The 27215-nt window shown below is 40.9% G+C and overlaps 2 protein-coding genes across 3 annotated transcripts; both read left to right on the plus strand.

Moving 5' to 3' along the window:
• Positions 1–2507: 2507 nt before the first annotated feature.
• On the plus strand, positions 2508–15158 carry rasa1b (RAS p21 protein activator (GTPase activating protein) 1b). Of its 2 annotated transcripts, XM_062554383.1 has the most exons (25): positions 2508–3670; positions 4066–4218; positions 4548–4683; positions 4856–4926; positions 5150–5267; positions 5417–5448; positions 5892–5944; positions 6054–6204; positions 6574–6652; positions 6847–6970; positions 7069–7228; positions 7440–7524; positions 7653–7733; positions 7849–8006; positions 8436–8512; positions 8864–9039; positions 9702–9861; positions 10865–11007; positions 11243–11358; positions 11460–11546; positions 11945–12012; positions 12999–13087; positions 13174–13251; positions 13744–13878; positions 14401–15158. In XM_062554383.1, the coding sequence occupies exons 1-25, from the start codon at positions 3204–3206 to the stop codon at positions 14482–14484; spliced, it is 3081 nt and encodes a 1026-aa protein (XP_062410367.1). In that variant the 5' UTR covers positions 2508–3203; the 3' UTR covers positions 14485–15158. The 2 variants fall into 2 exon arrangements, 1 of the variants encoding a protein (XP_062410367.1); XR_009941326.1 differs by lacking the exons at positions 13174–13251; positions 13744–13878; positions 14401–15158 and having other exon boundaries at positions 11506–11546; positions 12999–13067.
• Positions 15159–21722: 6564 nt separating this feature from the next.
• nkx6.1 (NK6 homeobox 1) lies at positions 21723–24480 on the plus strand. Its single transcript, XM_062554735.1, has 3 exons — positions 21723–22380; positions 22661–22833; positions 23556–24480. Exons 1-3 carry the CDS (start codon positions 21816–21818, stop codon positions 23799–23801), a joined length of 984 nt encoding a protein of 327 aa, XP_062410719.1. The 5' UTR covers positions 21723–21815; the 3' UTR covers positions 23802–24480.
• The last annotated feature ends 2735 nt before the right edge of the window (positions 24481–27215 follow it).

Here is a 27215-nt window from a genome sequence, read left to right on the forward strand (position 1 = left end):
TTAGACACCTTTTGCTTTGGTTTGATGGACACACATTATTTGCAGACGGGTTTGAATATTGTAAAAAAGTTTCAGTTTCAGGAAAAAATGTTCCCCTAATAATTTATTTCAAAAACGGAATCTTTCACTCTAGATTGATCATAGAGTGAACATTATAAGCCATTTTTTTTATCTTGATGATTGATTACAGCTTACAACTCATGAAAACTCAAAAATCAGTATCTAAAGATATTATAATAAGAATGTTACAAATGACGGTTTCCTGAGCCTTTAATCTCTTAGTAGGCCTAGTTCAGCAAACGCAACCACAATCATGGGAAAGACTGCCGACATGACAGTTGTCCTGAAGACACTCATTGGCACTCTCCATAAGGGGGGTAAGCCACAGAAGATCATCGCTGAAAGGGGCAGAGTGTTCAGAGTGTTGTATCAAAGCAAATTCATGGAAAGTTGACTGGAAGCGAAAAGTGGTGTAGGAAAAGGTGTGCAAAGATGACCGCAGCCTTGAAAGAATTGTCATGCAATACCAATTCAGGGGAGCTTCACAAGTAGACTAATGCTGGAATCTGCATAAGAGCCACGACGCACGGCTACAAGTGTCACATTATGTCAAGCCATCCTGAATCAGAGACCAGGTGAGAGCATCTTACCTGGGCTCAGAAGAGACAGAACTGGACCGTTGCTCAGTGGTCCTGACTCCTCTTTTCACATAAAAAAATTGGATATCAGGGTCCAGTCAAGGTCCCAAGAGTCTGGAGGAAGAGTGGAGAGGCACAGAATTCACATTGCTTGAAGTCTGATGTCTTCAGTCAGTGATGATTTGGGGTGCCATGTCATCTGCTGGTGTTGGTCCACTGTGTTTGATCAAGTCCAGGGTCAATGCAGCCTTTCAGGAGATTTTAGAGCACTTCATGCTTCCATGTGCTGGCAAGCTGTATGGAGATGCTGATTTCCTCAGATGCAGTGTCTGTTTGAAAGGGAAACAACTGTAAACTGCCGTCGTTGAACACCTGAACACATGAATACCTTCTTTGGACTTTGAGTAAATAAGGAATAATTCCAACTGCATGCACTGTAAATATAACGATGCGTTCAGACTGTCACTCATGAAGAGCATGAACTACTCTGATCATTTCAGTTAAAGACACAGAGTCGCAGAGTGTAATGTCAGTTAGACTGTTCTGGGAAAGTTAGGCACTTTCAAATTTCACATGACAATGAATCATTCAACGAAATGGGTTCTATCAAACTCTTGACATAAACATAGCCTTAGCCAAATGTCAAATTAGCTTATAATAAGTCTGTGTCATTTTGAACTGTAAAAAAAACTGCAGTGATGCTCAATGCTTATTGAGTCATTAATCATTATTGAATACTAGCTGCAGAGTGATATTTATTCCAATTATCAGCCCACTTTTGAAGAACACACATTCATATGGGCGCTAATCTGAAATCTGTGGCCAAAGCGTTGTCATAGCATGGCCGGGTTTAAGGAGGGCAAAGGTTTAGGAGAGGGAAGGGTTTCTGCATGATGGAAAAAGGCATTCTGTTTTCAGTGTAAAGACTCAATGGTTCACACACAGGCATACATACACACAGACACACTCACACATGCAGTGTGCCTGCCATCACACATGCTGAAGTTTGCCATCACAACTAGAGTCGCTTAAAAACATTGCCATTAATTAACAGACCAATCTCCCAAGCTCTGATAATTGCCTTCCACTGTTATATTGCCACCTGCTGGTCAGAGCATTGTATCACAGCCCAGAGTCAGCGTAGTAAAGATGGGTGAGACCTGGCCATAGGTGGGGACTGTGGACATGCCAACTACTATAACCTTTCCCAGATCCTTTTTCTAGTCAGAGGCCTTCATGTGATTCTGATTATTTCTGGTCCAAATAGACCAATGTGACATGTTTGAATCACTGGATCATGTAGCACTCTTTCCGGTCAACAGTGTAAAAGGTGCAGCATAGGCATACATACCCCCCCCCCCCACCCCCCCACCACACACACACACACACACACACACACACACACACACACACACACACACACACACACACACACACACACACACACACACACACAAACTCTTCACCATCCGCTTTCAAAAAGTTCTTTGTAAAAGAGGCATGACAATTTACTCGTGTAGAATCCTTTCCCAATGGCACCATCTACTGGAGAAAGGGAAATTTCCACGAATCAAAGTTAACGCTGAACTCCCATGACCTCACTTAAACTCAAGTCTGTGGAAGACTGTTGTGAGACAACACTGAGGAATATGTTGCATTTGTACCATCATTATCAGAATAAAATGTCCATGTACTAATATAATGACCTAAAACTACAATGAAATATTAATTATTAGGCTACCTTATCTTATTATTAACCAATAGGGGGCGATGAGATTACTTTCCCTCCCTATTGTATTCAAACGGGCACGCGCGCTGTAGGGATAATACAAGAGCAGGGGCAAGCACAGCAGAACTGGGAGAGAGAGAGGGAGGGTGCAGCCGTGACCGAGTGACACCAACTATGTTATAAGCTAGCAAAGTTACTGCGAGGTGGACAACTATTAATCGTCGAAAAGCTAATCAGCGTGTTTGTTTTAAAGTTTTGAGACATGTTCAAGAATATACGACTGGTAAGACGCCCTGAAATGCAACGGATGGTTGGAAGAAACTTTGTCAAAACATAGAGGGCTTTGACCAGCTTCTGTTAACGGAGCGCACAGATTGTACTTGGCTAGGTAGTAACTTTTCTGGCTAAGTTACCTAGCGGATAGCTATAAATGGCAAAGTAAACTCAAGATAGCTAGCCAGCTAGCAAGCGGTTAGCTGTGGGACAAGTGTACTGCACCTCCAACTTACGTTTGGAGAAAAAACAACGCAACATTGACAAATATGTTGCCGCGAGAAATTTTGCTTTAAAACTATAGTTTTAGTAATGCAAACTTAGCAGCCGGACTGACATTCATCATGAAGACTTAATACTTGCGTCCCGTGTTCTTGCGAGAGCAATCAAAGTTATCACCTAGCACGCTATCTTCTAGCTAGCGGGCTCACTATAAGTAGCAGAGAGTGGGTTATTGCTGAAGTCGAGAGCCTGTCCTGGAGTTGTTGAAAAGTTTAGCGACACACTACTACTAGTACTCCACTTAAAATAGTAACTTAGTGAGACGTTTTGACAGAAGAAAAATGATGGCAACAGATGACTGCGGTGAGGAGACGGACCCTTCTTCTCTGGTGTCACAGATAGATGGCGGAGGAATATTGGACACAGCCCGTTTTGCGTTCTGTACAAAGCCGAGGATTCGGATGCCGGAGACGGGCCCGACCTTAACTATGGACACTAACCGCTCCTTGGGGTCACCAGAAGTGTCCCATCAGATGACTATAGACTGGTCAGGGGTGGAATCGAAAACGGGAACAGCTTCACACATTCTTAAAGATGGGAACAGGGTGACAGATTCCCCATCGGAGGGCAGTGGTGGTCGGATATTACCCAACGCCGCAAGTCCGGATGGCAGCGCTGCCCTTCCCTCTGTGCCACCGCCCCGCACTTGTGGGATATTGGGAACAGTGGATGAAGGAGATGGGTTGGACGGCCAAGAATATGAAGAAGAGGAAGTGGTCTTCTCCCTCACCGCCCCTCCACTTAATCAGTGAGTTAATTAAGTTTTAATTCTGTTTTAATTCTCCATGCTCATCAATCCTAATCAATGACAACAGTTTCTCCATGGTTAGTCGGTATAGTTTTTGTCGGGGGGGAATATGTTTCACTCAAGCGCTGATAAACCAGATGATCAAGAAACGATTGGAGGTGGCGTGCAGGTCTAAAGGACAGAAAGCCTGAAAGTAACAATCGATTTGTAGTTTCCACGAGGATTAGGGAGGGATTTGGGGTTTAGCCTATTACATCTGAAAACTCAATCTCAAGGCCAACAGCTTAAATCCTCCATTTGTGTCTAGAGGTTATAATAGTATTGATAATGCTAATAATAATAATCAGAAAGAAGCCTACTTTTTCCTCTGATTATCACGGTCCCTGTTATGACAGGTGGTATCATGGGAAACTGGATCGGACCATGGCGGAGGAGAGATTGCAGCAGGCCCGGAATCCTGGCAGCTATCTCATCAGGGAGAGCGACCGCCGGCCTGGCTCCTTTGTGCTGTCCTTCCTCAGTATGACCAATGTGGTGAACCACTTCAGGTGCAGCTGCGCATGGACCTCATACACACACACACACACACACACACACACACACACACACACACACACACACACACACACACACACACACACACACACACGAAGGCAATATTTGTTATGCTCGACTGGTTTCAAGTATCTTAACACACAAGGAATACGTAGAATAACAGCATCTTGTTGTTACTTAGTGGCCTAGGTAGAGGAACACTGGAAAAAACATAGTCTAACATCATCTGCATCCTATGTATGGTCTGTGGTTTTGTATTAAGGATTCTACTTGGTTTTTGAAATCAATCCCAACTGGCCTGTAATTTTCTTGTCCTTTGCAGGATCATTGCCATGTGTGGAGACTACTACATAGGAGGCCGACGGTTCTCCTCCCTGTCTGACTTGATTGGCTATTACAGCTATGTCTCCTGTTTGCTTAAAGGAGAGAACCTCTTATATCCAGTGGCGCCTCCTGAGGTAAATGTTTGACTTTTCAGTGATTGTGAAGTCTATCGCCGTAATTACAGTATTTTCTGAGCAATGTTGAAGTGTGTGCTTACTTACACAATGAGTAAGTTCATCACAATCTGTATCAAAGTTCAACAAAGCTCAAATAGAGGCTAATATATTGGTATGAATTGTTTTGTAGCCAGTGGAGCATCGCAGAAGAGTGCGAGCAATATTGCCATACACCAAAGTGCCTGAAACTCCAGAAATCAGGTACGTTACTCTGCACAGAGCATGTCATTTCTGCTTTATGCGTATGCCACGGTGACTAAAAGGCACTCAATGCTTGTTTCAGATGATGGTTTGTTCTTATGATAATGATAATAATAATGATAATAGTAATAATAATGATAATAATAATAATGACACTTTTGATTCTTATATACTGGTTTTCCTAGAGTAACATTTGCTTATTCCCTCTGTTTGGCTTCTGTAGTTTCCTGAAAGGGGACATGTTTATTGTTCACAATGAACTGGAAGACGGTTGGATGTGGGTGACAAATGTTCGCACAGATGAGCAGGGGCTGATTGTGGAGGATCTGGTGGAGGAAGTGGTGTGTAATCTCAGTCTTGTCTGTTTACCAAATTAACCACACACTGCTTTATGGCCAAGTATTATGACATTAGATCACAGCGCACTTCCTTTTACTGGTCAGGTCAGTGGTGATGTGACCTTTAACACGGTACAATGTTTCTTTTTAAGGCCAAAGAAGAAGATCCACATGAAGGAAAAGTGTAGGTGTTCTTTTCTTGTTGTCTGTTACATAGCAGAAGTCAGCTAAAGTTATGCATTGTGTCTGTGTGAAGCTTTTAGTGGTAGGTATGATGCGTTTACTGACATGCTTTTAAAATTATAGCTTCAAACAATTATGAAAAGAACATAATCGAAATATAATGATTATTTCGCTACATTCAGTTTCATAATAATGCTCTCCTTTTGTCTTGAGTTGTTATGTGCATTATCTTTTCCTGTTGGATTATATTTAAAATTCAATTTCAAATTTATGTAATAATGTACATTTTGAATATGAATGATGGTTCCAAAATCACTGAGTAATCACGTTTAATAATTGTGATCTCAATATTGAAGAAGATAAACGTGAACGATGATTTTTACCATGATCGAGCAGCCCTAGAGGGTTGTTAACTCTGTTTTGACCTTGGCTGTGACTCTTTAGATGGTATCATGGGAAGATCAACAAACAAGAAGCCTACAACCTACTTATGAATGGTAAACCACTTGAACAAATTCTGTATACGAACCTACTGTAAAAATACAATGTTCACTTGATTTGTTTGACCCTGCATAAATGTTTTTTTTTGTGTGTGTTGTTGGTTAGTTGGGCAGGTGTGCAGTTTTCTAGTGCGGCCTTCAGACAGCACCCCAGGGGACTACTCTCTCTTTTTCCGAACCAATGAGAACATTCAGCGCTTCAAAATCTGCCCCACTCCCAGCAACCAGTTCATGATGGGTGGCAGATATTACTGCAGGTCAGAGCACTGGTCATTCTTCAAGCTTTCTTAGTTATGAGCTCTTATGCCCTGAGCAAAGTTGACGACTGTATTTTACATCAAAAATAAGTAATCAAAATAGGTTAAAAGGATTGTTAGTCGTGGATTCTTTTAATGGCTAACCCGGTGTATTTTCCAATGATGGGAAGTTTTTTATTTTTATTTGCCTTTAGTGCACTGTAATACAACTGGAAAGATTATCTCTGAAACATTGTGACTGGTTCATTGTTAATTGACCTTTTTTGGTCGTTTTTTCAGTTGCATAGTTTGGCATTGTATTGCTGCTTAGCATGATTTTGCACAGGTGTACAATTTATTCTGATGGGATGACTTGTCTCTTGTCAACAGTATTGATGCAATCATGGACCACTACAAAAGAGAGCAGATTGTAGAGGGCTACTACCTGAGAGAACCTGTATCTATCCAGGTGAGTCACAGACCATAAACCGATGACGTGTAGACAGGCCCTACATTTACGTTTGTTATTTTCCTGTCATATATTCTGTCATTTTGTCCCAGGATTTGGAGTTGTCTTAGACTCGTTACTGTTATGATACCTGTTTGATTGGTTTCAAGTTTCAATAGAGACAGTACTTCCTGTTTTTTGATATTGTGCTCCAGCACCACCAGCATTTACTGTCCGACATCATGGATGGCAAAGAGATCTACAACACCATCCGTCGCAAGACAAAGGATGCTTTCTATAAGAACATTGTGAAAAAAGGGTATCTCCTCTTCAACAAAGGTATTTGGCACATTTAAATTATAATGGACATCTTTGCAGAGGCCTGTGGTTAGGCAGAGGTGAACGTTCTAAGCCCTCACCCCCCTCTGTTCCACCAGGCAAAGGTAAGCAGCGGTGGAAGAACCTTTACTTCATCCTAGAGGGGAACGACTCCCAGCTCATCTACTTTGAGAGTGAGAAGAGAGCCACCAAGCCAAAAGGGCTGATCGACCTCAGCGTGTGCTCTGTGTATAATGTCCACGACAGCATGTTTGGCAGGTGAGGTCCACATCCTGTATTCATCACAGAAAGGGATGGTTGTGTATTTGATTTGACTTTTTATTAGAAACTTTAGAAACTTTTGTCTTGAAATGATTTTGCTCTAACAGTATTGTGGTATGTTTGGTATATGCTATATTGTGTATATAAAATGTTGGCGTGCCAGTGTTTGTACTTAAAAAGTTACAACTTGTATTTTTTTTTCTCCAAGGCCAAACTGTTTCCAGTTGGTTGACCAGCACTTCGAAGAGCAGTACATCTTCTACTTTGCAGGGGAAACTCCTGAACAAGCACAGGTGAGCTCTGATTTTTTATATTTTATTGGTGTAATGTATCATGCAAATAATCCAAGCAGTTCCCCTGAGGATTTACATTGAGTAGCAAGCGTGTTATGTAAAACTTTTTTTTTTTTTTACTGTAACAGGACTGGATGAAGTGCCTGCAGACTTTCTGCAACAACCTCAAAAAACCGACGCAACCCTCCTCTAATAAGCGACTCCGCCAGGTAACCTGTCTTTCTCGTCACCACTCCGATTGGCTGTGAGATTTGTGCCCTGATTTGACCATTGGCTGTCCGTACTCTCTCACATGTTGCTCTTTCACCTCCGCCACTGTTGCAGGTCAGCAGCTTGCTGTTGAATGTGGAGGAGGCCCATAAATTACCCAGCAAGCATTTCAACAACGCCTACTGCAACATTTACCTGAACAGCGTCCAGGTGGCTAAGACCCACCCTCGAGAGGGCCTGAATCCTGTGTGGACTGAAGAGTTCCTCTTTGAGTATGCTCTTTAATCTTCACCATCCACATTCCTGTCTCCCACTAAGCTCCTGCCTATCATACATCAGTTAGAAGATGATTTCATACAAAATGACTCAAATCATGACATTGACACACTACAGTAATCCACACAGTGACACAATCATTTATGATCGCAGTTAAGCAAGAATAAATAGCCTTTGGTTTGTTAAACGTTAGCCCCTGTAGTTTAAAAGTGGAAAATTCCACAAGTGTTCCCTTAGTAGTTAATTTGTATTCTGTATTATGCGATATAATTGAGGGCAGTGATTGCTAGCACCTCGAACCTCGAGCCAAACAAATCAACCATGGGTATGAATGTAAAATGCAATGCAGTTTTTTTTAATCAGACTCCTTTGCTTGCATGCCTGTGTAACTCATAATGACCCTCCTTCATTTCACTTTTCCTCAGTGACCTCTCAAGTGATATCAACAGATTTGAGATCAGTTTGAGCAACAAGACCAAAAAGAGCAAGGAGAGTGATATCTGTGAGTATCTCAACCACGTCTTCCTGTTTTCTGGTCTGCGGTTGTTTTCAAAGAACCACAAACAACAGTTCTTCATTTCATGCCTGGGATTTATATGACCTTTAATTTGACCTGGCAGTGGAGGTTATATCAAATTGTATGTTGTAAACTACCAACTGAAGAACTTGGATGGCTTGTGTGGCTCTATGGACCGCTGTTGCGGTAGCGTTGTACTTTTGACTTCCCCTCGCTGGATCCTGCTCCCCTGTATTTAGCTATGTCTATGTAATTGCTCAGCCTGTGTCAGGACTGTTTTCAGTTAGATCATGTACAACCCCCCTTCCCCTCACCCCCATTGCCCCCCCCATGCAGTGTTCATGGTCTGCCAGCTGTGCCATCTGCAGCGGGGCAAGATGATTGATGAGTGGTTCCAACTGAGCTCCCACGTGGCTCTGAAGCCCGGCACGGAGACCAGCTCGCTCAGGGTCCGGGCCCGCTACTCCATGGAGAAGATTATGCCCGAGGAGGAGTACAATGATTTCAAAGAGGTAATAGACTCTCAGACTCTCACTCTTCATGATTTGTGCTCAGTTCTTCATCTTTGACCTGGTTTCAGCCTGATGGAGGCTGATGTATTAGCACTAATGTAGACACACAGAGATGCAATATGCAATTCATTATTACATTATTAGCTCATTGCTCACATAGAAAATGTTTCTACAGTGGCCATCAAGACTTTCAAAATGTATATCATTCATTCATTCATTCATTCATTCATTCATTCATTCATTCATTCATTCATTCATTCATTCATTCATTCATTCATTCATTCATTCATTCATTCATTCATTCATTCATTCATTCATTCATTCAAGACGTTACATTTATATAGTGCTTTTCTAGACACTCAAAAGTGCTTCACAGTGATGTGTAGCACTCACCTTGGTGATGCACGGCAGCCATTATACACCAGAACGCTCACTACACACCAGTTGTTTACTGCATATTGTTTATAGTTTATGGTTTAATCAGTGATGTGTAATGTAGGGTTGAATCCCTATGCTCATGGTTGGATGACAGTAACACTGCCCCTCACAGAACGTTAATTTAATTGTTGGACAGAAACATCTTGCTTATTTTTAAAGACCCTTTCAGGCTTTAGGAACACCTATGCTTTACAGTACTAACATGCATTTAAATGTTCCTACAGCTGATTCTGTTGAAGGAATTCCACGTGATCAATGCACTGTCCCACGTGTGTGGACAGGACCGGACTCTCCTGGCCAGCATCCTGCTGCGCATCTTCAGGCATGAGAAGATGGAGGCTCCTCTACTCAGGGCACTCAATGACCGGGAGATCAGCATGGAGGGTATGCATCTCTTTCGCCTTCCGTTAGGCCTAGCCTGGCTCCGCCTTCCTATGTACTTCCGCTCCGTTTTCACTTCACTACGTAGGCTGGGTCTGCGGTATATTCACAGGTTTTCTCAAGACAAAAATGTGCAGGTCCAATCAGCGAACAGAGGGAGTAGCTTAGAATGGTGGCGTCAAGTCACGACCAAACGTTAGCGATTGGTTATGGCGGATCTGAGTGGCTCTGGGCAGATCCAATAGTTTTAAACATTTCATTTTTTCATTTCGTATTTATTATACAGGAAAGTATTAAAAGTAACAGAGTTACAGTTTAAAACGGGCCTGACTCAGTGTGAAGCTGATTTCCAGCAGGTTCCTGTTCTCAACAGAGCATCCTCATTCATGGACGTTCACGCTTGGCAATGGAAAGTGTCCAGACTCTCTGTAAATTATGAATGTACGAGAGTATGGTAAGACCAGGCTACAATAGGCCAGGGGTTCCCAACCTTTTCTGGCAAGTGATCCTGTTTTGATGTCACAAAACGTTGACGACCCCAATCATTCACAACATGTTGTGAGAGCCCATCTCATCTCTGCTGTAACATCCAATTAAGAGCGATATTTTCTCCAAATGTCCTAGAAAGCTAATTTGTTAGTTTGAACAACTTGTTGTTTGGAACGTTCATCAAGCATGATTACCCATGAAGATCTCTATACATCTCTGTGGGATGTCCATTGTTTATTTTTACATAGCTAGATTGTAATGAAGGATTTGATGAATTACTTAACTTGGATATCATGGGGGTTTTCATGATGTGGTATTTTTATATTTTGTATGTATATATATATATATATACTGTATATTATTTAATGTATTGGTTAATTCTAAGATACCCTATATCTCAGCCGACCCCATTTGAATTTCAGGCGACCCCTCATGGGGTCTCAACCCCAAGGTTGGGAAACGATACGGAGTAATTGTTATATACTGTATATGAGACTCTTCTTGCTATCTCTTTCAGATGAGGCTTCCACACTCTTCCGTGCCACAACACTGGCTAGCACACTAATGGAGCAATATATGAAGGCCACCGCCACCGCCTTTGTGCACCATGCTCTCAAAAACACCATCCTGAAGATTATGGAGTGTAAACAGTCCTGTGAGGTGGGTCATTCTTTATGACTTGAGTTTTCAATTCAGCATTTTATTGGGTAAATAGCATTTGGTCCAACATATTGATTGAAATGTCATAGTAGATTGGTGGTAGATTCATTTCTCTCTGAAATTGAACTCTTGATTGCGTGTGTGCCACGATGAGCTATTCCCACTCTTGCTCCTTGAGCCTTGCCTGCTCTTAAGGCCACTCCTAATGAATCGCTTCATTTTGTCTCCGATTCAGTTAAATCCCTCAAAGATGGAGAAGAACGAGGATGTGAATGTGAATTTGAATCATCTCTTGAATCTTGTGTCGGAACTGGTGGAGAAAATTTTTATGGCTGCTGAGATTCTTCCTCCGTAAGTAGACCAGGTTTCATTCATAATCCTATTGGTGGTAATAGTGTTTGTGAGGCCTGTGTAGTTGAACATTTCCTTCAATGTCAACTTTTATCCCACAGGACCCTGAGGTTCATTTATGGGTGTTTACAAAAATTTGTTCAACAGAAATGGCCACTGAATGTCACAATGAGAACAAGGGTTGTGAGGTGAGTGTCTGTTTGATGCGGGGGGACACATTGTTCTAGCTAAGCATTCAATAATGAATAGCCTGTTGAATATTATATTATTTATGTCTATTATATATTATGCAAAAGTCAACATGTGCCTCCTTTACCAATATATGTAGCGATATCTTTTGCATTTCTTATCCAAACAACGTCAAACTTGACACTGCACACACTCGTGCCTAGCAAGACACCTGCCAAGATTGAAATGGGCCGAATGATTTGACAGATATGTGCCTAACACACACACAGACAGATGTTCCTGTAATTTATAGATAGATAGATAGATAGATGATAATACTGTGAGTGCTTAGTATTTTCTGTCTGCTTGGTTGTTCACAGCAAGTTGTTCTTAATGGAAGCAAATGTTTCTTTTTCAGTGGATTTGTCTTCCTGAGGCTGATCTGCCCTGCTATTGTCAACCCGAGAATATTTAACATAATCACTGGTAAGACTGCAATTTCACAATTTGAGTGAGTGAGTGTGGTAGGATAACCAAGTGGTGAAGGAGAAATCAGGTCGAGACAGCAGGTTTAAGAGGGCCCACAGTGTTTTTATTTACAACGTGAAAAAATAATCAAAATATAGTCCATGATTCCGATCGGTCGCACCCGACGTGAGATGAAAAAGATTGACTAACAAACATTTAACAAAGACGAAAGTTAAGGTCTCTTAATGGCAACATGCCACTATCAAAAAGCAGACCTATACACGCAAGGCTCACAGCAGCCTCTTACCGCGCGTCTCGAAACACTTCGAAGACGGCCCCAACACAGGGGAAAGCTAGCATTTAAATGGCCAATCAATTAACTACTTCCGCCAACACCGGCGAAGTCTAAACACCCATAAAAGGGCACACCGCCCCTATCTGGCTGACATAAACATCATTCATAACATCAACATTTACCATACACCCCAAACGCCCATGATCACACATTAAGCAACTTCCTCGCGCGCCAAGGAACGTACCCAACAACATGAACACGGAACAAATAATACAGGACATGGACATTAAACACATCAATAATTAAATAAAACTCAAAAAGTAATAGTGCGATGTACTGCTGAGGCGGCACATTGTCACAGTGAGGGAGAGCAAGAGAAAGTGATGAGGCTCTGAGAGAAGATGTAGACGGACAATAATGGTTATGGATGCTTATGCCAAGTCCCAAACTAAACTTTTTAACTGGGAATCTCTGTTCATAGAGAGAATGTGTTCAAGTATTCACCTTAATCTCCCCTGGAAAGTCCTGTGGTCTAAATTGAATGAGATCAGTCTCTTTACATGTGTTCTGTCCATTCCAGTATGTTTCTTTATTTCTCTGAGGGATTATGACTACTATTAACTTGTAATGTTGCAATAGTGCAAGATGCACTATTAGCTAGACAACAGTATTAAGAGCTTTATTGACACCGTTGACCTGTTGTTTGAAGATCCTCCCTCACCTACTGCCTCACGGACCCTCACGTTGGTCGCCAAAGCTGTGCAGAACCTGGCCAATCTGGTCGAGTTTGGAACCAAGGTATGATGAAAACACACATCCCTCTGCCTTTCCCTGTGGAATATAGATTGAGATAAAGCTTGTCGTGTTGTGAATTGTTGATACAGGAGCCATATATGGAGGGCGTGAACCCGTTCATCAAGAGCAACAAGGACAGAATGATTAGGTTTCTGGATGATCTTGGGGTAGGCCATTCATATTGAGTCAAACTGAAAAGTCTAGTGCTCCTCACTCACTCACTTGCATACACAAACACACACACACACACACACACACACGCGCACACACTCACTCACTCACATTATGGACACACTCACTCATTCACTCGCGTACACACACACACACACTCACACTCACATATGGACACACTTACTCACTCACTCGCGTACAAACATGCCTATTCTATCATTAAATCACAAGTGCACGTACTCACTCACTCACATACGCACACACTTTCTCATACGCATATGCCCATACACAGACGTACACACACACTGTCACACAGAAACACACACTTTCAAAAACACAGATATACTTTCTCTCTCATACACACTTGCTGTTTATTGCTGTTTATTATTTTTAAAGATGTATTTTTTAAAGAAAGGAACTCCTAACGCTCAAATAACTCTGGCACCTTCGCTCTAAACCTGGTGATGTATTTGTGTTGTTCTGGGCAGAATGTGCCTGAGCTACCTGACACCACAGAGCACTTTATAACGGACCTGCCACGGGACCTGGCTGCGCTTCACCAGCTGTGCGTCAGCCACTCGGATGAGCTGCGCACGCTCAGCAACGAACGTGGAGTTCAGCAGGTACCACCACCACCTCTTAAGTCGCTCTTAGGTGCTCTCAAGGCCAGTTCAAACACAAGATCCGCGACGAGACGAGCTGCAACATTCTAAAAACCAGCAACGTTCTAAAACTCTGCAACTAAGAATTGACATGTTGAATGTTTAGCGACGGCTTGCAACTGCTTGCAACTGCTTGCAACTTTTGATTCACACCGCCGCAACTGCTCTCCGCAACCGTCTCAGACCGTCACGAATCTTCGGTTTGAACTGGCCTTTATGTGTCTGGATTGAGCATCAAATGCAATTGTTTAAGACGTAAAATATGCAGGAGTGGATTTGTACGCATAGAATGATGTAGGAGTATCCTGGTAGAGCTTCACACAGAATATGAAAGTGATATTGTAGATTAAGTCAGCGCTTTTCACCATTGATGAATTGTTGATCACTTGGCAAACATTTTCAGGAAATATAGATGTTAATCTGATGCACGAGAGCAGCCCTGCCCTGGCACTCACAAACTCCTCTGTACTTTCATTCCTACAGCACATCTTGAAAAAGCTTCTGGCAATCACTGAGCTTCTTCAGCAAAGGCAGGTTCACTATGCACCTTGCAACAGCACCAGATAGGAGGCGCCATTGTCTCTTCCACATCACTGTCACAAAACCAAACTCACCTTTTATCCAAAAGAACGGTCTTACAGAGACTATATGCAAAAACCGACAGCAGTTCCCTCTGTGACTGTTGAAAGCCATGGGTACACACATCTCAAAGATATCTATTTGCCAATGTGTATCCTGGTGCATGACATTTGAAATGTCGTCAAAGACATGCCACGGGCCTTAATGCTTTATGTATGGTGTCTGACTGAATCCTGATTATGACAATGCATGCACAAGTGCCGAGACCAATTCTTAATTAACTATATGTTATTTTGTGTTTTATATCTATTTTATATAGGAAGGGTATATTGCGAAATAAGGTATTTTGTATCAAAACAATGTTCATGTTGTAATCAAGTTACCAAACTAAATGAAGTGTAAAAGACCTAAGATTTTTAAAATTATTATTTCAATACACTTTTGAGTCCTCTATGAATTTGAATTCGCTCATACGACGGCGTATAATGACAGGAAGCTTAAGCACAGATACAGAGCTTCTCGATATGCACAATATCACATCTGACAAGGAACGTCTTCTATCAGGAATGCATGCACTCATTTTTCCTTTTGTAAAATATTATATGATCTTTTTGTAATGTATTTGGAAATAAATCTGAGTGCAATCTTTTTTTCAAAACTTACATTCGTTTAATTTCTATTTATTCATATCAAATTGTGTTTATTCACGTCATATCAACTGATGTGATGTGTCCGCCTTACAAGTACAACATGTAAAATGAAACCTCATTAGATGTCCACGAAAACACTGTGCTCTCCCTCCTTTGTTCAATCGGTGCGTTTTCCTAAAGTTGCATTAATTCAGCATAATAAAGACAGTCGCACTCTGAAATACTCCAATTGTTTTTTAATATCAATATATTCTTTATATACATAATATATAGGGTGTGTGTATATACACAAGGAAGTTTATTTGTCACATGCATATGATTACTGAAGTAAAAAAAATGCAATAGGGAAGCCATAAACTGATGAAGGCCTAATGGCTGAAATGTTTGTTTATACTGCAAGTAGATAAATATTTGACTCATTTTCTGTAATGATCCCAAAGTACTTTCACTACCTCTGGAATAGAGACTTACACAGTTGATAGACCTGCTACCTTCCTCAGGAAACACCTGATCATTTTGTTGACACCTTTAGCCTTACTGTATAATTTTCAAAATGAGCTTTTGTGCAGGATAAGGCTAGGATAATGTCACTGTACTTTCTCCTGTTTGTGTTGAGAACTGCTGAGGTGCTATGTACCTCACATAGTGTTGGAAAGTTGACTAGCTCATGCTCAAAATACCTCCAGTGGTTCACTATTGAAGGACACACTAGAAAATAAGTGTGGGTGTCTCAACACACGGTAAGTGTACATTTGAAATGGCAAGATGGTAAAGATTTGTGCGCCTCTTTGGTCCTTTGGGCAATCAATTCTTCGCTGATCCTCCTTCGATTTTGAAAGTTTAGACCTCTAGACTGAAGTAGTTTTTACCTCTTAGCTGTTGTTTGTGGATTCTTCTGGTGGAAAGTATGTTAGGGTGTTTGTGTGATTTGTCCGCTAAGAGGGTGTTTGTGTGGTGATTTGTTTGCTGAGGTGTTTGTGTGATGGTTTGTCTGCTAAAGATTTGATCCAGTATGCCGAGTTTGGGGCTCTCAAGCTGATACGTCAGAGATAAATTTGAAGGTGTGTGATGTTGCCTTGTGGTGAGTCTTCAAGGTAGTCAGTGACAGGGTTTAACACTATTATGAATGAGTCAAGGGATCCTGAGATTCCATCAGGAAGCCTTTTTTTTCAAAGATTCAAGGCAGGCTTGCTTGGTTGAGTTCACTGATCCATACTGCCTTACCAGGGAAACGGGGTAATTCAAGAACAACTATTGCCGGGGGCGCTGTGGCGCAGCAGGCTACAGCGCCCGTACCATTTACGGGTCTGAGTGCCCACGGGGACCCAGGTTCGGATCCGACCTGCGGTCATATCCCGATCCCACCCCATCTCTCTCTCCCACTTGTTTCCTGTCTACGTCTTCACTGTCCTATACTAATAAAGGCAAAAAGGCCAAAAATATATATACTTAAGAACAACTATTGCCACAGGCACCTCTCAGTATCCATAGTTTGTTTGCCCAAGGCTCTGCCTGAGGCCTGGTTTGTGCCTTTAGTAGATTGCTCCACAAAATGAGCAGTGCAGTGCTTACACAGGAACTGTTTTATAGGCCCCTCCTTTATAGTGATGCTCACAGCAAATTCAAAAATGGAGCCTAATAGTGTTCTTTATTCTGGTTTACAACTGTTGTGTAAATTGGGCACGATTGATTTATTAAATGAACCATCATTTATAATAATAATATGATAATTATGAATTCAGATTTTCTGAACATTTGTACCTACCTACATTAATAGAGTGGTAATATGGCTCAGTGCAACGTAAGAGCACACACACACACACACACACACACACACTTTAAGAAGTACCTGGATCATATATAAGATCCAGGTACTTCTTAAATTGTACGTATAGTCGTATACACCCATTCTAGCATAAGGAAACATATCTAGTTAGTCAACTGGGCTTTGAGCCTGCAAGGATGATGTTATGAAATAATGTAGGCATGTACTACAGCAGATGGAGAGCAACTGCAGCTTCCAACATCAACAACGGCTGTCACCTGTGTGATTTTGAGGTCATGTGACATGGTGATGTTCCACAGTGGCGGCAAAAGTCTGGCAATTTCTAACAAGCATGCATTATATTAAGTCAGCCGACGAAGTCGCTACATGGCGCCGCTTAAAGTCAAATGCACCTATTGATATATGTCTGCTGGTAAGGTGAGTCACCCAGGTGACAGAAATCACACCATTTTCAGAGCATCCTGAGGTCAAAGTGTCTGTTGTCAAAGCAGCTGCTTGGATGTTTAAGTACAGACCTAGCGTGGCTAGAGTCAAGAATCCTAATATTTTGCAAATCTACCTTAGAGCATGTTTAGTGTGTTCCTTCTGAAATCCTTTTTTTGCGGAGATGAGTGATCTCATGCTTTCAATAAAAACACAGATAACAGTTAACCATGAGGGGCACATAGGCAAATGTATAGGGCCTGAAATGTCGGGAAGGCACTAGACCCTACGCTTAAACCCATTCCCTTACCACAGTCGGGATTGATCCCATTTTCATTTCTCCTTCGGTGTCATTTACGGTACTACTTGACAGTCTGTTCGGTCACCCACTGTTCACTGAAGGAATTATTTTCTTCCCATCAATATATGAAATTATAGAAACATAGATACTCATGAGTCTAAAATGGTCACCATATTGAGTCGGTGAAGATCTCATTTAGGAGACTTCTGGGAAAACTTCTTAATTTTTCATTTTTTTCCCCTTCTTCAAAATATCAGTAATTGAACATGATACTTACTGGCTATCACCTGACTAAGCTCAAACTTTTGATTTAACATTAGTCTGGGCAGTCTGTGCTGTACTGCACAGGAGGCATGATCATTGTTCATATGGCATAGTTCAAATGATAGAGAATATCTTATTTGGATAGTCCTTCAACCAATCAGACCAATAATCCGAGATATAAATGTGCAGGTTTCCAGCCTGAAAAACAGAATGAAATGAACTAAACTACAATATCCCAATACTTGCCACAAGAACATTTAGTGCATGATGTCAGAAAACTATGAATTTTCTTTCATTTTTATAAGGCACTCTTTTAGGTGTGATCCAAACACTCTGTGCTCCCAAATCATTTTTCAGTGATGAATGAATTTAGGAAATATGGCCATATACATCAAACAGAAATAAATTGCCGCTTCTATGGGTCTCAAATCATCTCAAGGCCCTTGGACACATCCCAATAAGATGTCAGCTGTCATGGCTAGGGGAGAGGTGTGGCGTCTGGTCAAATCAAATGAAAAAGGCCCATAATCTTAAACTGAGAGTGGCATTACTCACACCGCGCCCCTCCCAGCTCTGCAGACACACAAACATGTGTTGGTCCCAGCAGTGGCAGTTGATTTATCAGTTACCAGGGAGACAAGATCAGCCAGTCCTAGTGTATTTGTCACATGAGTTATTGGCGCCAGTGCCTACCAGCTGTCATTACAAGGAGCTCACATTTCAGGTCCCCTCGGCTAAATAACCAACACTATCACACACAGAAATAATCGAACAGCCCCTGTAGGCCTGAAAGTCTTATCCTCTCTATAGGCTGAAGTGTCCCCTAGTTCTTATATATAAATTCCCTCTGTTTCTAATTGATAGTACATTATGTCACATTCAAAGCAACAAAACCAGTCCCATTATTGTGGTCTTTGTTTACTGTTAAAATCCCATTGTTGTGCAAACACTGAAAATGGCGCGGCTCATCATAGCGTGATGTCCATAGTGTGAGAATGCACCTCATCCACTCTCACTTTTTACACATAGCAGGCTGATTACTCCTTGACACATCATTCCTTCACGGCATAGCTATGCAAGGAGGCCTTTGGTAGTTTCCTGGATTGATGTAACTGTTCAACTAAACAGTGATTTCTGTAAGTAGCTCCAGCCATTCATCTCCTTAAAATGCGAGACCCTATCACTCAAGCGATTTGACTCGAGCAGGTTTACCGCCACTAGATGGAGTTAGAGTAAATGTTTTAGGGTGATGAGAAACGTGACACTTGAAATGATGTATAAAGGCTCTTGGCTGGATTGCTATTTCCACTTTGATGTGTCATGCTGTCTGATGGTGTGCTATGGTGATCAGATGGACTCTGCTGGGCACATGCTAACAGTGTTTTCTTTAATGGATTGCGGAAGGCAGTACCATTGCCACTTTACTAGCACTGATGTCATCATCTATTCTCAGTTGCAGAATAGTCCAAAATATGTGCAGATGTGTCGGACATTGGGGTTGGCTAGAGTTCATGATATTTCTTAACCTTAGCCACTCATTGTTTGTTTGCGCTTATGAAAGCTGTCCTTCTTTGCCTCCAAGTGGTGTAGTGCGTGTTATATTTGCAGTTATGTAACTGCAGTTACAGTTACAACAAATAATATAATATTGCATGACATTCTTGTCTGCTATAGCTTTGAAAACATTTTCATGTGAAGCTGTATGAAGTGTTCAGCATTTGCTTGATTAAGAGGCAATACTTATTTTCCTTTTTACAGAATACACAAATCTTTGACACTTTGACTTAGACATTCATTAGGATAATAATTATCAGCTGTGCAAAATATATTGACCAAAGCACATCAAATGTTATAATCTAGTCCAATGAAACTGTCTTGATAATGTCTTGAAACCCGTTGTGTTCCCGCGGTTCACCACACGATGTCATCACACCCTACTCTTGCACGGCCTTGACTGTGGTTGGACATGCAGGAGGCAGTGATTTGTTTATTTTGCAGTAGCTGGAGTCCTCAAACTGCACCAGGCGATGGATGAAAGGCTGATCTTTTTAGACTTTGCATTTTGATTTTAAAAACAAATACATAAATAAATGACATATATCGCCTTAAGATATTAATTAAAAAATAGCCCATTGTAAATTTAAAGCTATTAAGTTTGGCGCTCTTGCAGTTTGAAGCGTGATTACTGCATTGTCCATGACACTTGGACTATGCACGGACACCTAAATTAGCATAGCCTATTGAATTTGAATATGTCATGGTCAATAAAAAACGAATTAATGTATTCAATTAATTTGATGTGGATATTAAGATATTTGCATGGTATTTAAGTTTTTCACTATATAGTTAAGTTATAGACCACATGAAGCTGAAATACATTGTAGTTTCTGGTATGACTAGATTTGGATATTAAGATATTTGCATGACATTTACGTTTTTCACTATATGTCACCATAGTTAAGTTATAGCCTAACCTTGTCGCATTTGTCTGAAGTCCCTACATGAAGCTGAAATACATACACTCTCTGGTATGAATATAATGGATTTATAAATGGATTTTGGATAAAAACAAACAAACCTCAAAATGTATCTTCTTCTGTAATGAAATGGGATTTAATGTGTTCGTTTTTAATTGTATTTAATGAAACTAATAATGATCACATCCAAGAAAACAAAATACCTGGGGGTGAAAGTACAAGAGCATTATGTAGCCTACTTCAAAAAGTTCCGTTAATGCAACAACTAGCTTCTGTATGTCAATGCTCTATAATCCATGTAGCGGGATGCAAAGTGCACGAGCGATTCCTCCATAAGAACTCAGTCTTCAAATCACATGGCTTACCGCATATGCGATTATTGTTTTAGTAAAAAAAAAAAAACGCTTAACCAAAATGATGGAACCATAGCTATTAATTTATAAAGCCCATAATAAATCAAAGCAATTCCGGTCTCCGCATTGGTGCCATACCTCAGAACTCTGACATAGGCCTAGGAAGATGTGGTCCATTCTACCTTTTGCAATGGTCAGTATTTTAAAAGAATATAGCCTATCCACAAAATTCTCTTTAAGTCGGTATAGTCTATTCTGCCATCATTTGTATGGAAACCGAGCTGGGCCGGTGTCACATGACTATCACACAGATGTCCTTTTATTTTTTAAATCTCAAATTGACTAGATTGATTTTGTCCCCTTTTTGTTTTTAATAGCCGCTCGAACGGCAACTCTTTTAATGTGCAAATGAAAGCCGTGATGGAGAGCCAATGAGGACACACTCCTAAATTCAGTTGGCAATCTCAGTTGACACGCAGCCTACGTCACGGGGGAGTTTACCCAATCGCATCCGAATGACTCCCACTACTTTCTGCGCCACATTCTCAAACTTTTGACTTTTGCAGCAAACGACAGCCGGCTGATGAAAATGTTTTATTATCCTCAAGATCTTCATGTGCACCACCTAGAAAGGCTGTCTTTTTATTTAAAGATATAAAAGCGTTGAACAATAACGTCCTCTGCGCTAAAGCGGTGCTCTCAAGTGACTAGAGAGGTTGTGGATCCACTTCATTAGAATGCCATATCTTCAAGATCTGCAAGATTGAAGTGCAAGGATCGGGATTCTTTACCTATTGGGATGCTTATGAAGATTGTCTCTTAATATACTTGGAACTCGATATCAAGATTTACTAACAGATTCTTGTAGCAAAAACTGGATTTGTTTTATTTTTCCTTTTTGCTATAGCACGGTTTCTTTTCACATTTAGGAGCGCTGCTTCTGTTTTCAAAGCCTCAGTATAGCACAATCCACTTGCTGCGTTAGGTCAGAGTTTTAGAACTTGTTTGGGAAGTTGTGATTTTTAAAGGATTTCGATTCTATCTCCGAGCGAAATCCTCTCGGTAATGTTAGCGGTGGGGCAGATGGACGGGTCTCGTCAGAGCGCTTTCCTCCTCAGTACCCCGCCACTAGCTGCTCTACATAGTATGACCGAAATGAAGACGCCTCTCTATCCAGCTTACCCGCTGTCTTCCGGCGGGCCTGCGTCGTCCACTTCTCCGACAGCTACCTCTCCAAATCCTGGTGGTATTCCTGTATCCTCTCCAGGAATTAAAACATCATCTGGACTTTCATCCATCGCATCGCATCACCACCATCATCATCATAATTGTTCGGCTGCCACCCCGCACGGAATAAACGATATACTGAGCCGCCCCTCGCTCCTCGCCGCTAATGCTGCGGCCGCCGTGGCTGCATCCTCGTCTGCTGGAATTCTGTCCGGACTGCCCCGCTTCAGCAGCCTGAGTCCTCCACCTCCGCACGGCCTGTATTTCAGCCCAGGCGCCGCGGCAGTGGCTGTAGCTCGTTACCCGAAGCCTTTGACAGATCTCCCTGGGAGGACACCGATCTTTTGGCCCGGAGTCATGCAAAGCCCTCACTGGAGAGACGCCAGGTTCGCCTGCTCACCTCGTAAGTAACTGAAGTTACTTGTCTGTTCTTTGACTAACATACTCCTATTCATAAGAGCATATAACAGCACAAATAGCAATAGAGGCGTATACTAAATAACGTGAATATATATAGGCTATTTTTAAACTTAAGCATGGGTGCATCTAACTAGTGTTACCACAGTCTTACGCGCCACATAGCTTGTTTACTTGTGGTAGTTTGACTCTCCAAGTCCTGTTATGGCATGTTAGTTTGTATCTAAACATGTTTAATTGATCAACCTTTTAATTTACTTTCGCAGATCCGAATTCCGTTCTGTTGGATAAAGATGGCAAGAGGAAGCATACACGTCCCACGTTTTCAGGACAGCAGATATTCGCCCTGGAAAAGACTTTTGAGCAAACAAAATACCTAGCAGGACCAGAGAGAGCACGCCTGGCCTACTCTTTGGGAATGACAGAGAGCCAAGTCAAGGTAAGATCCCTGTTCTTAACAACAGCAAGAGTACAAGGCCAGGAGGGCGATTTTATTGCAAAACCAACGGCTTGCTTCTATAAATAACACATCCAGAATTGTTATGACACATTTGCTCTTGTAAATAACACACACATCTGGAATGAGTGTAGCACATTTGTTCTTTTAAATAACACACACATACAGGATCATTATAACATATTTGTCCAGGGAAATAGTTAACCCTAGCCTAATACTGTTATGGTCTCTCTCCACTCCTTGACAAAGATGTTTCAGATAGTGTAAATATATAATATGCTATTAATTTGTTAAAGTAGAAGCAATAGCTAAATAATGCTTAAAACAGGAAAACTTAAATGTCTTAGATGTTTCCATGTGTTTTGTTATGAGGAGGCTTGATAAGATGACCAATTTATATGTAGTAGCCTATAGACTTTCGGCCATTTGTATTTTTTCGGTGTTAACATGTGCTACATTTTATTTTCTTATTTTTGTGGTTAAGGAGAATATTTTGTCAAACACAGCACAGGCCGCTGATCCTTTAAAATGTTGACATCAATTATCGAGCAATTAGTTTACACCCGAATATTGTGTCAGCCTGTAATCTGGATGCATAGCCTATAGGCAGACATTTCCAGTGCTTTGCTTGGTAATATTTACAAGTCACATTCATTTAATTGGAATATTTGTGCTCATTGCAACGTTTCATTTCCTTTCGACAGGTATGGTTCCAGAATCGCAGGACAAAGTGGAGGAAAAAGCATGCTGCAGAGATGGCTTCTGCCAAGAAGAAGCAAGACTCGGAGACAGAGAGGCTGAAAGGTGCCTCAGAGAACGAAGATGACGATGACGACTACAACAAACCTTTAGATCCCAACTCAGACGACGAGAAAATAACGCAGCTACTGAAAAAACACAAACCAAACTCTGCCCTCCTTATCCACACCTCGGAGAACGAGAGTTCTTAGAGGGTGAAGATGCCGCAGTTTAGTCTCTCTTTTTTTTTAAAAGAAAAAAAAATGAGGATTTGAGTGATGCACTGATTTGAGTAGGGTCCCATTTTACACCACGTATAAAAATCCATTTGCACATGGGAAGGAGACCGGCTCAAAGGAATATGCATTGTTTTTATGCTGAGGAGTGTGGGTTGCACTCTGAATACGATGTTGTACAGACGTTTCAACGCGAAGAAGACACTTGTTCTTGTAAATACCAACGTGAGTTGTACTGAATAGAAATTATATTACTGTGAATATTTATGTGTAAAATACCATTTTTGTACAGGACACATCTGAGTCTATTCATCTCTGCCATTTAAAATACGTTTTGAAATTCGGAATTTGTATTAATGTTCTTTTTTTCCTTCTAAGAGGGTTTTTAAAGACATTGTCCACCTTTTAAAATAATACCCTCAACAAAAATAACAGATTGGGAAAACCGGCGATTGTTCACTTTATTAATTTTCAACTGACTAGTTTGCAGAAGGCCACGAGTTCCACGTGTAAATAGATGAGAAACGACGTGTAACAATTCAAATATATTTGTAATATAAATGCATTCGTCGCCCACTGTTATGAGGTTTTCTTTTCATTCATGATCCAACACTTAATTTATATAATATTTTCAGTTTGTAACAGTGTTAAGATCCTGCAGAATTGCGCATTGCAGGCTCGTATGTATTGCACTTTTATTTAATAAAAAGTAATTTGAGCATTGCTTTGATTTCATTATAATTTCACGCTTCGGTTGAAATAATGTATTGCAGTTATCCATTGAGTAAGTAGAATTGTTAAATCAACAGAATTAAATCAAGCTATTAGGCTAATATCAGGGTAAAATATTAGGGTGCCAGGAGCCTTTTTGTCTGTTTTTGGAATGCAATTTTACACACCATTGTAGGCCACTGCAAGACGTTGGCTATAATTTATTCCAGATATTATTTTTGATTAACTATGGAGTCGTCTGACCCACTGTCTATTTTGGAATTGATCAGTGAGGCCTTTTTATATTGACCCAGATACAGTTATTGGTGCAGTATAATCGGTACACTTACATGCAGGAATGAAACAAGTGAAGACGATTTAGGTCTATTTTATTTCGGTTTGAAGAACTTCCGAGAAATTCTGGCTACATCGTGACTTTAAAGAAATGCACTCCGCAATGTCAACATGTAGTGATCCGAATGATTACATCAGCCTGTTCTTTGAAAATTGAAAATCACTCACCCGCTCCTCACTCAACTGGTAAATATTTAATTTATCTAATGCAACAGTAAAAGATGCACCGCTCTCCAAGTGCGGCCGGAGAGCATCAGCTGCGATTGAAAACGCATATGCCCTACTGGTCGTCTTATTTTCCTTCATTATAACCTGAAGGTCGAGGGATGGGAGGCTTCCATTGTGGGTTAAAGGAGAATGACAAGTGACCACTTTTTATATTAACCTAAGGCAATCATAAATAACGAATACTTTTCAAGGTGCATTTTAAGATAGTCATTTGTCATCGGTCATTTAGTAATTGATTACACATATATTGCAGCAACGACAGATCAGTCTTGGCTGTGAGCTACCCAAGGTAGTGTGACAGTGTAATCAGGCCTATTTTATTTATTTATATTGACATGGACTAACTGATGTTATAGTGCCATAGATGCTGATTCAGTGCTGGGGCTGATGCTTCAGGCGATTATTATTGTCAGGCTATAATAACAATAATAATAATAATAATAATAATAATATTTAATAATAATAATAGTACTAGTGGTAGTAGTAATAATAATAATAATAATAATGATAATAATAATAAATTGCCATTTCTAGACGTGTCTGCAGGTTGGCTCATAATTTATATATTTTTTGACATTTTCAATGTTCCCCAATAAATAACGTTGTGTTTCTTTTAATTGAAGTTAAAATATTCTTCTGTCTCGCAAGAAGACGATAAAGGCAATACTAAAGTAGATGACTTTTGAAAAACATTAGGTTTGGCCTGCTGTGTGAATATATCCGCATCGCTCAGTTTTATTATAGGACTCTAATTCTCAGCGGTACCCTATATCATAGGGATCACAGCCTTCAGCCGAGGAAGAGCAATATATTTCACAGAATGTTACACTTATCATATATGTAGGTATACATACATTTAGCTATATTTGGAGGTCTGTCAAATATGCAAAGGTCATATTTGCTGAGCGACTGAGGTGGCATAAAGTACCGTCAAACGGTGTCAACCCTATTGGGAGCCCTTGTTGGCGTGAACCTCTCGGAAGTGGTGGGTCGACGCCATATCCTTGACATACAGAGGTGAGTTATAGTTTTTGATCTGGGACAGTTATTTAATGCAGAGCACAGGGTGCTGATTGGCTGACCTTTGGCATTTGTCTTGCGTCTTTGCAGGCCTGCGATAACTGAGCCCGATGGCCAATCGACGGACAGGAGAGCTCTAATGAAGGGTAGGCATTTACCCATCAACGCACTACATTAGGACGCTTCATTTTAAGAAATGTTAGCCAACCATCTGTTGTCGTATTTGCGCGCTTGGACTGATACGTATCTGGGGTCTCTCCGTTCGCCTCTCTTGTCAGTTAGTTCAGCCTGTTAGTTTAAGCTAACGTAGCTTTTGCTGTCAGTGCCGTCAGGGCGCCTGTCTTCTCATCGCATGTTTCAGATTATACGCATGCCAATAAGTTGACAAACTGAATACAATTTGTATTTTCCTGTTGATGCAGAATGGAAAACAGAGGTCATATAGAATGGCCATTAGTATTCCAACTGTCATATTTTGTGTGCGGACGTCTCTCGTTTTTCAGTTGGTTTCAAATGCATTCCGACAGGTTTTCTTTCCTTTTTTTTGAGATAGAGCACATGTTCAGTTCGTTGAAACCTTGCATGAGCATAGGTAAATATTGTTTCGGCGTAATAACAAGCGCACTTTACACACTAGCATGTATTTACAAATTGCGAATGAAGTATTGCTTTAATAAAAGTCTACAGCAACACAGACCGTATGGGTTAGGTGAAAAACATTCCTTTCAAATCCTCATGTAAATTATGTGTCAATTTTTTTGTTGGAGACAAGTTCTTTAGTTCTTTAGTATTTATTTTCTGTCCTGATGACCACAAATAATCCAAAGGAATTGGGAGACTACACATGCTCTTGTTAGACCCTAACAATGATCACTGCCGTGAATAAAATGGTTAACACGACCAACCACTCCATTATTATTAAATGGAGTGCAGCTGTAGCCTCAAGTCAGTGTAACTATTTCAGATGGAGGCAATATGAGAAAGTGTCATGTTAGTGCTTCAAAAAACGTGATTGTTTCACAATGTAACTGGCATTAGACTGCCACAGGGGTCATTGTGGTCCACTACTTGTCATTC

This window comes from Sardina pilchardus, chromosome 14 (assembly GCF_963854185.1).
Source record: "Sardina pilchardus chromosome 14, fSarPil1.1, whole genome shotgun sequence".
NCBI classification, from domain to species: domain Eukaryota; kingdom Metazoa; phylum Chordata; class Actinopteri; order Clupeiformes; family Clupeidae; genus Sardina; species Sardina pilchardus.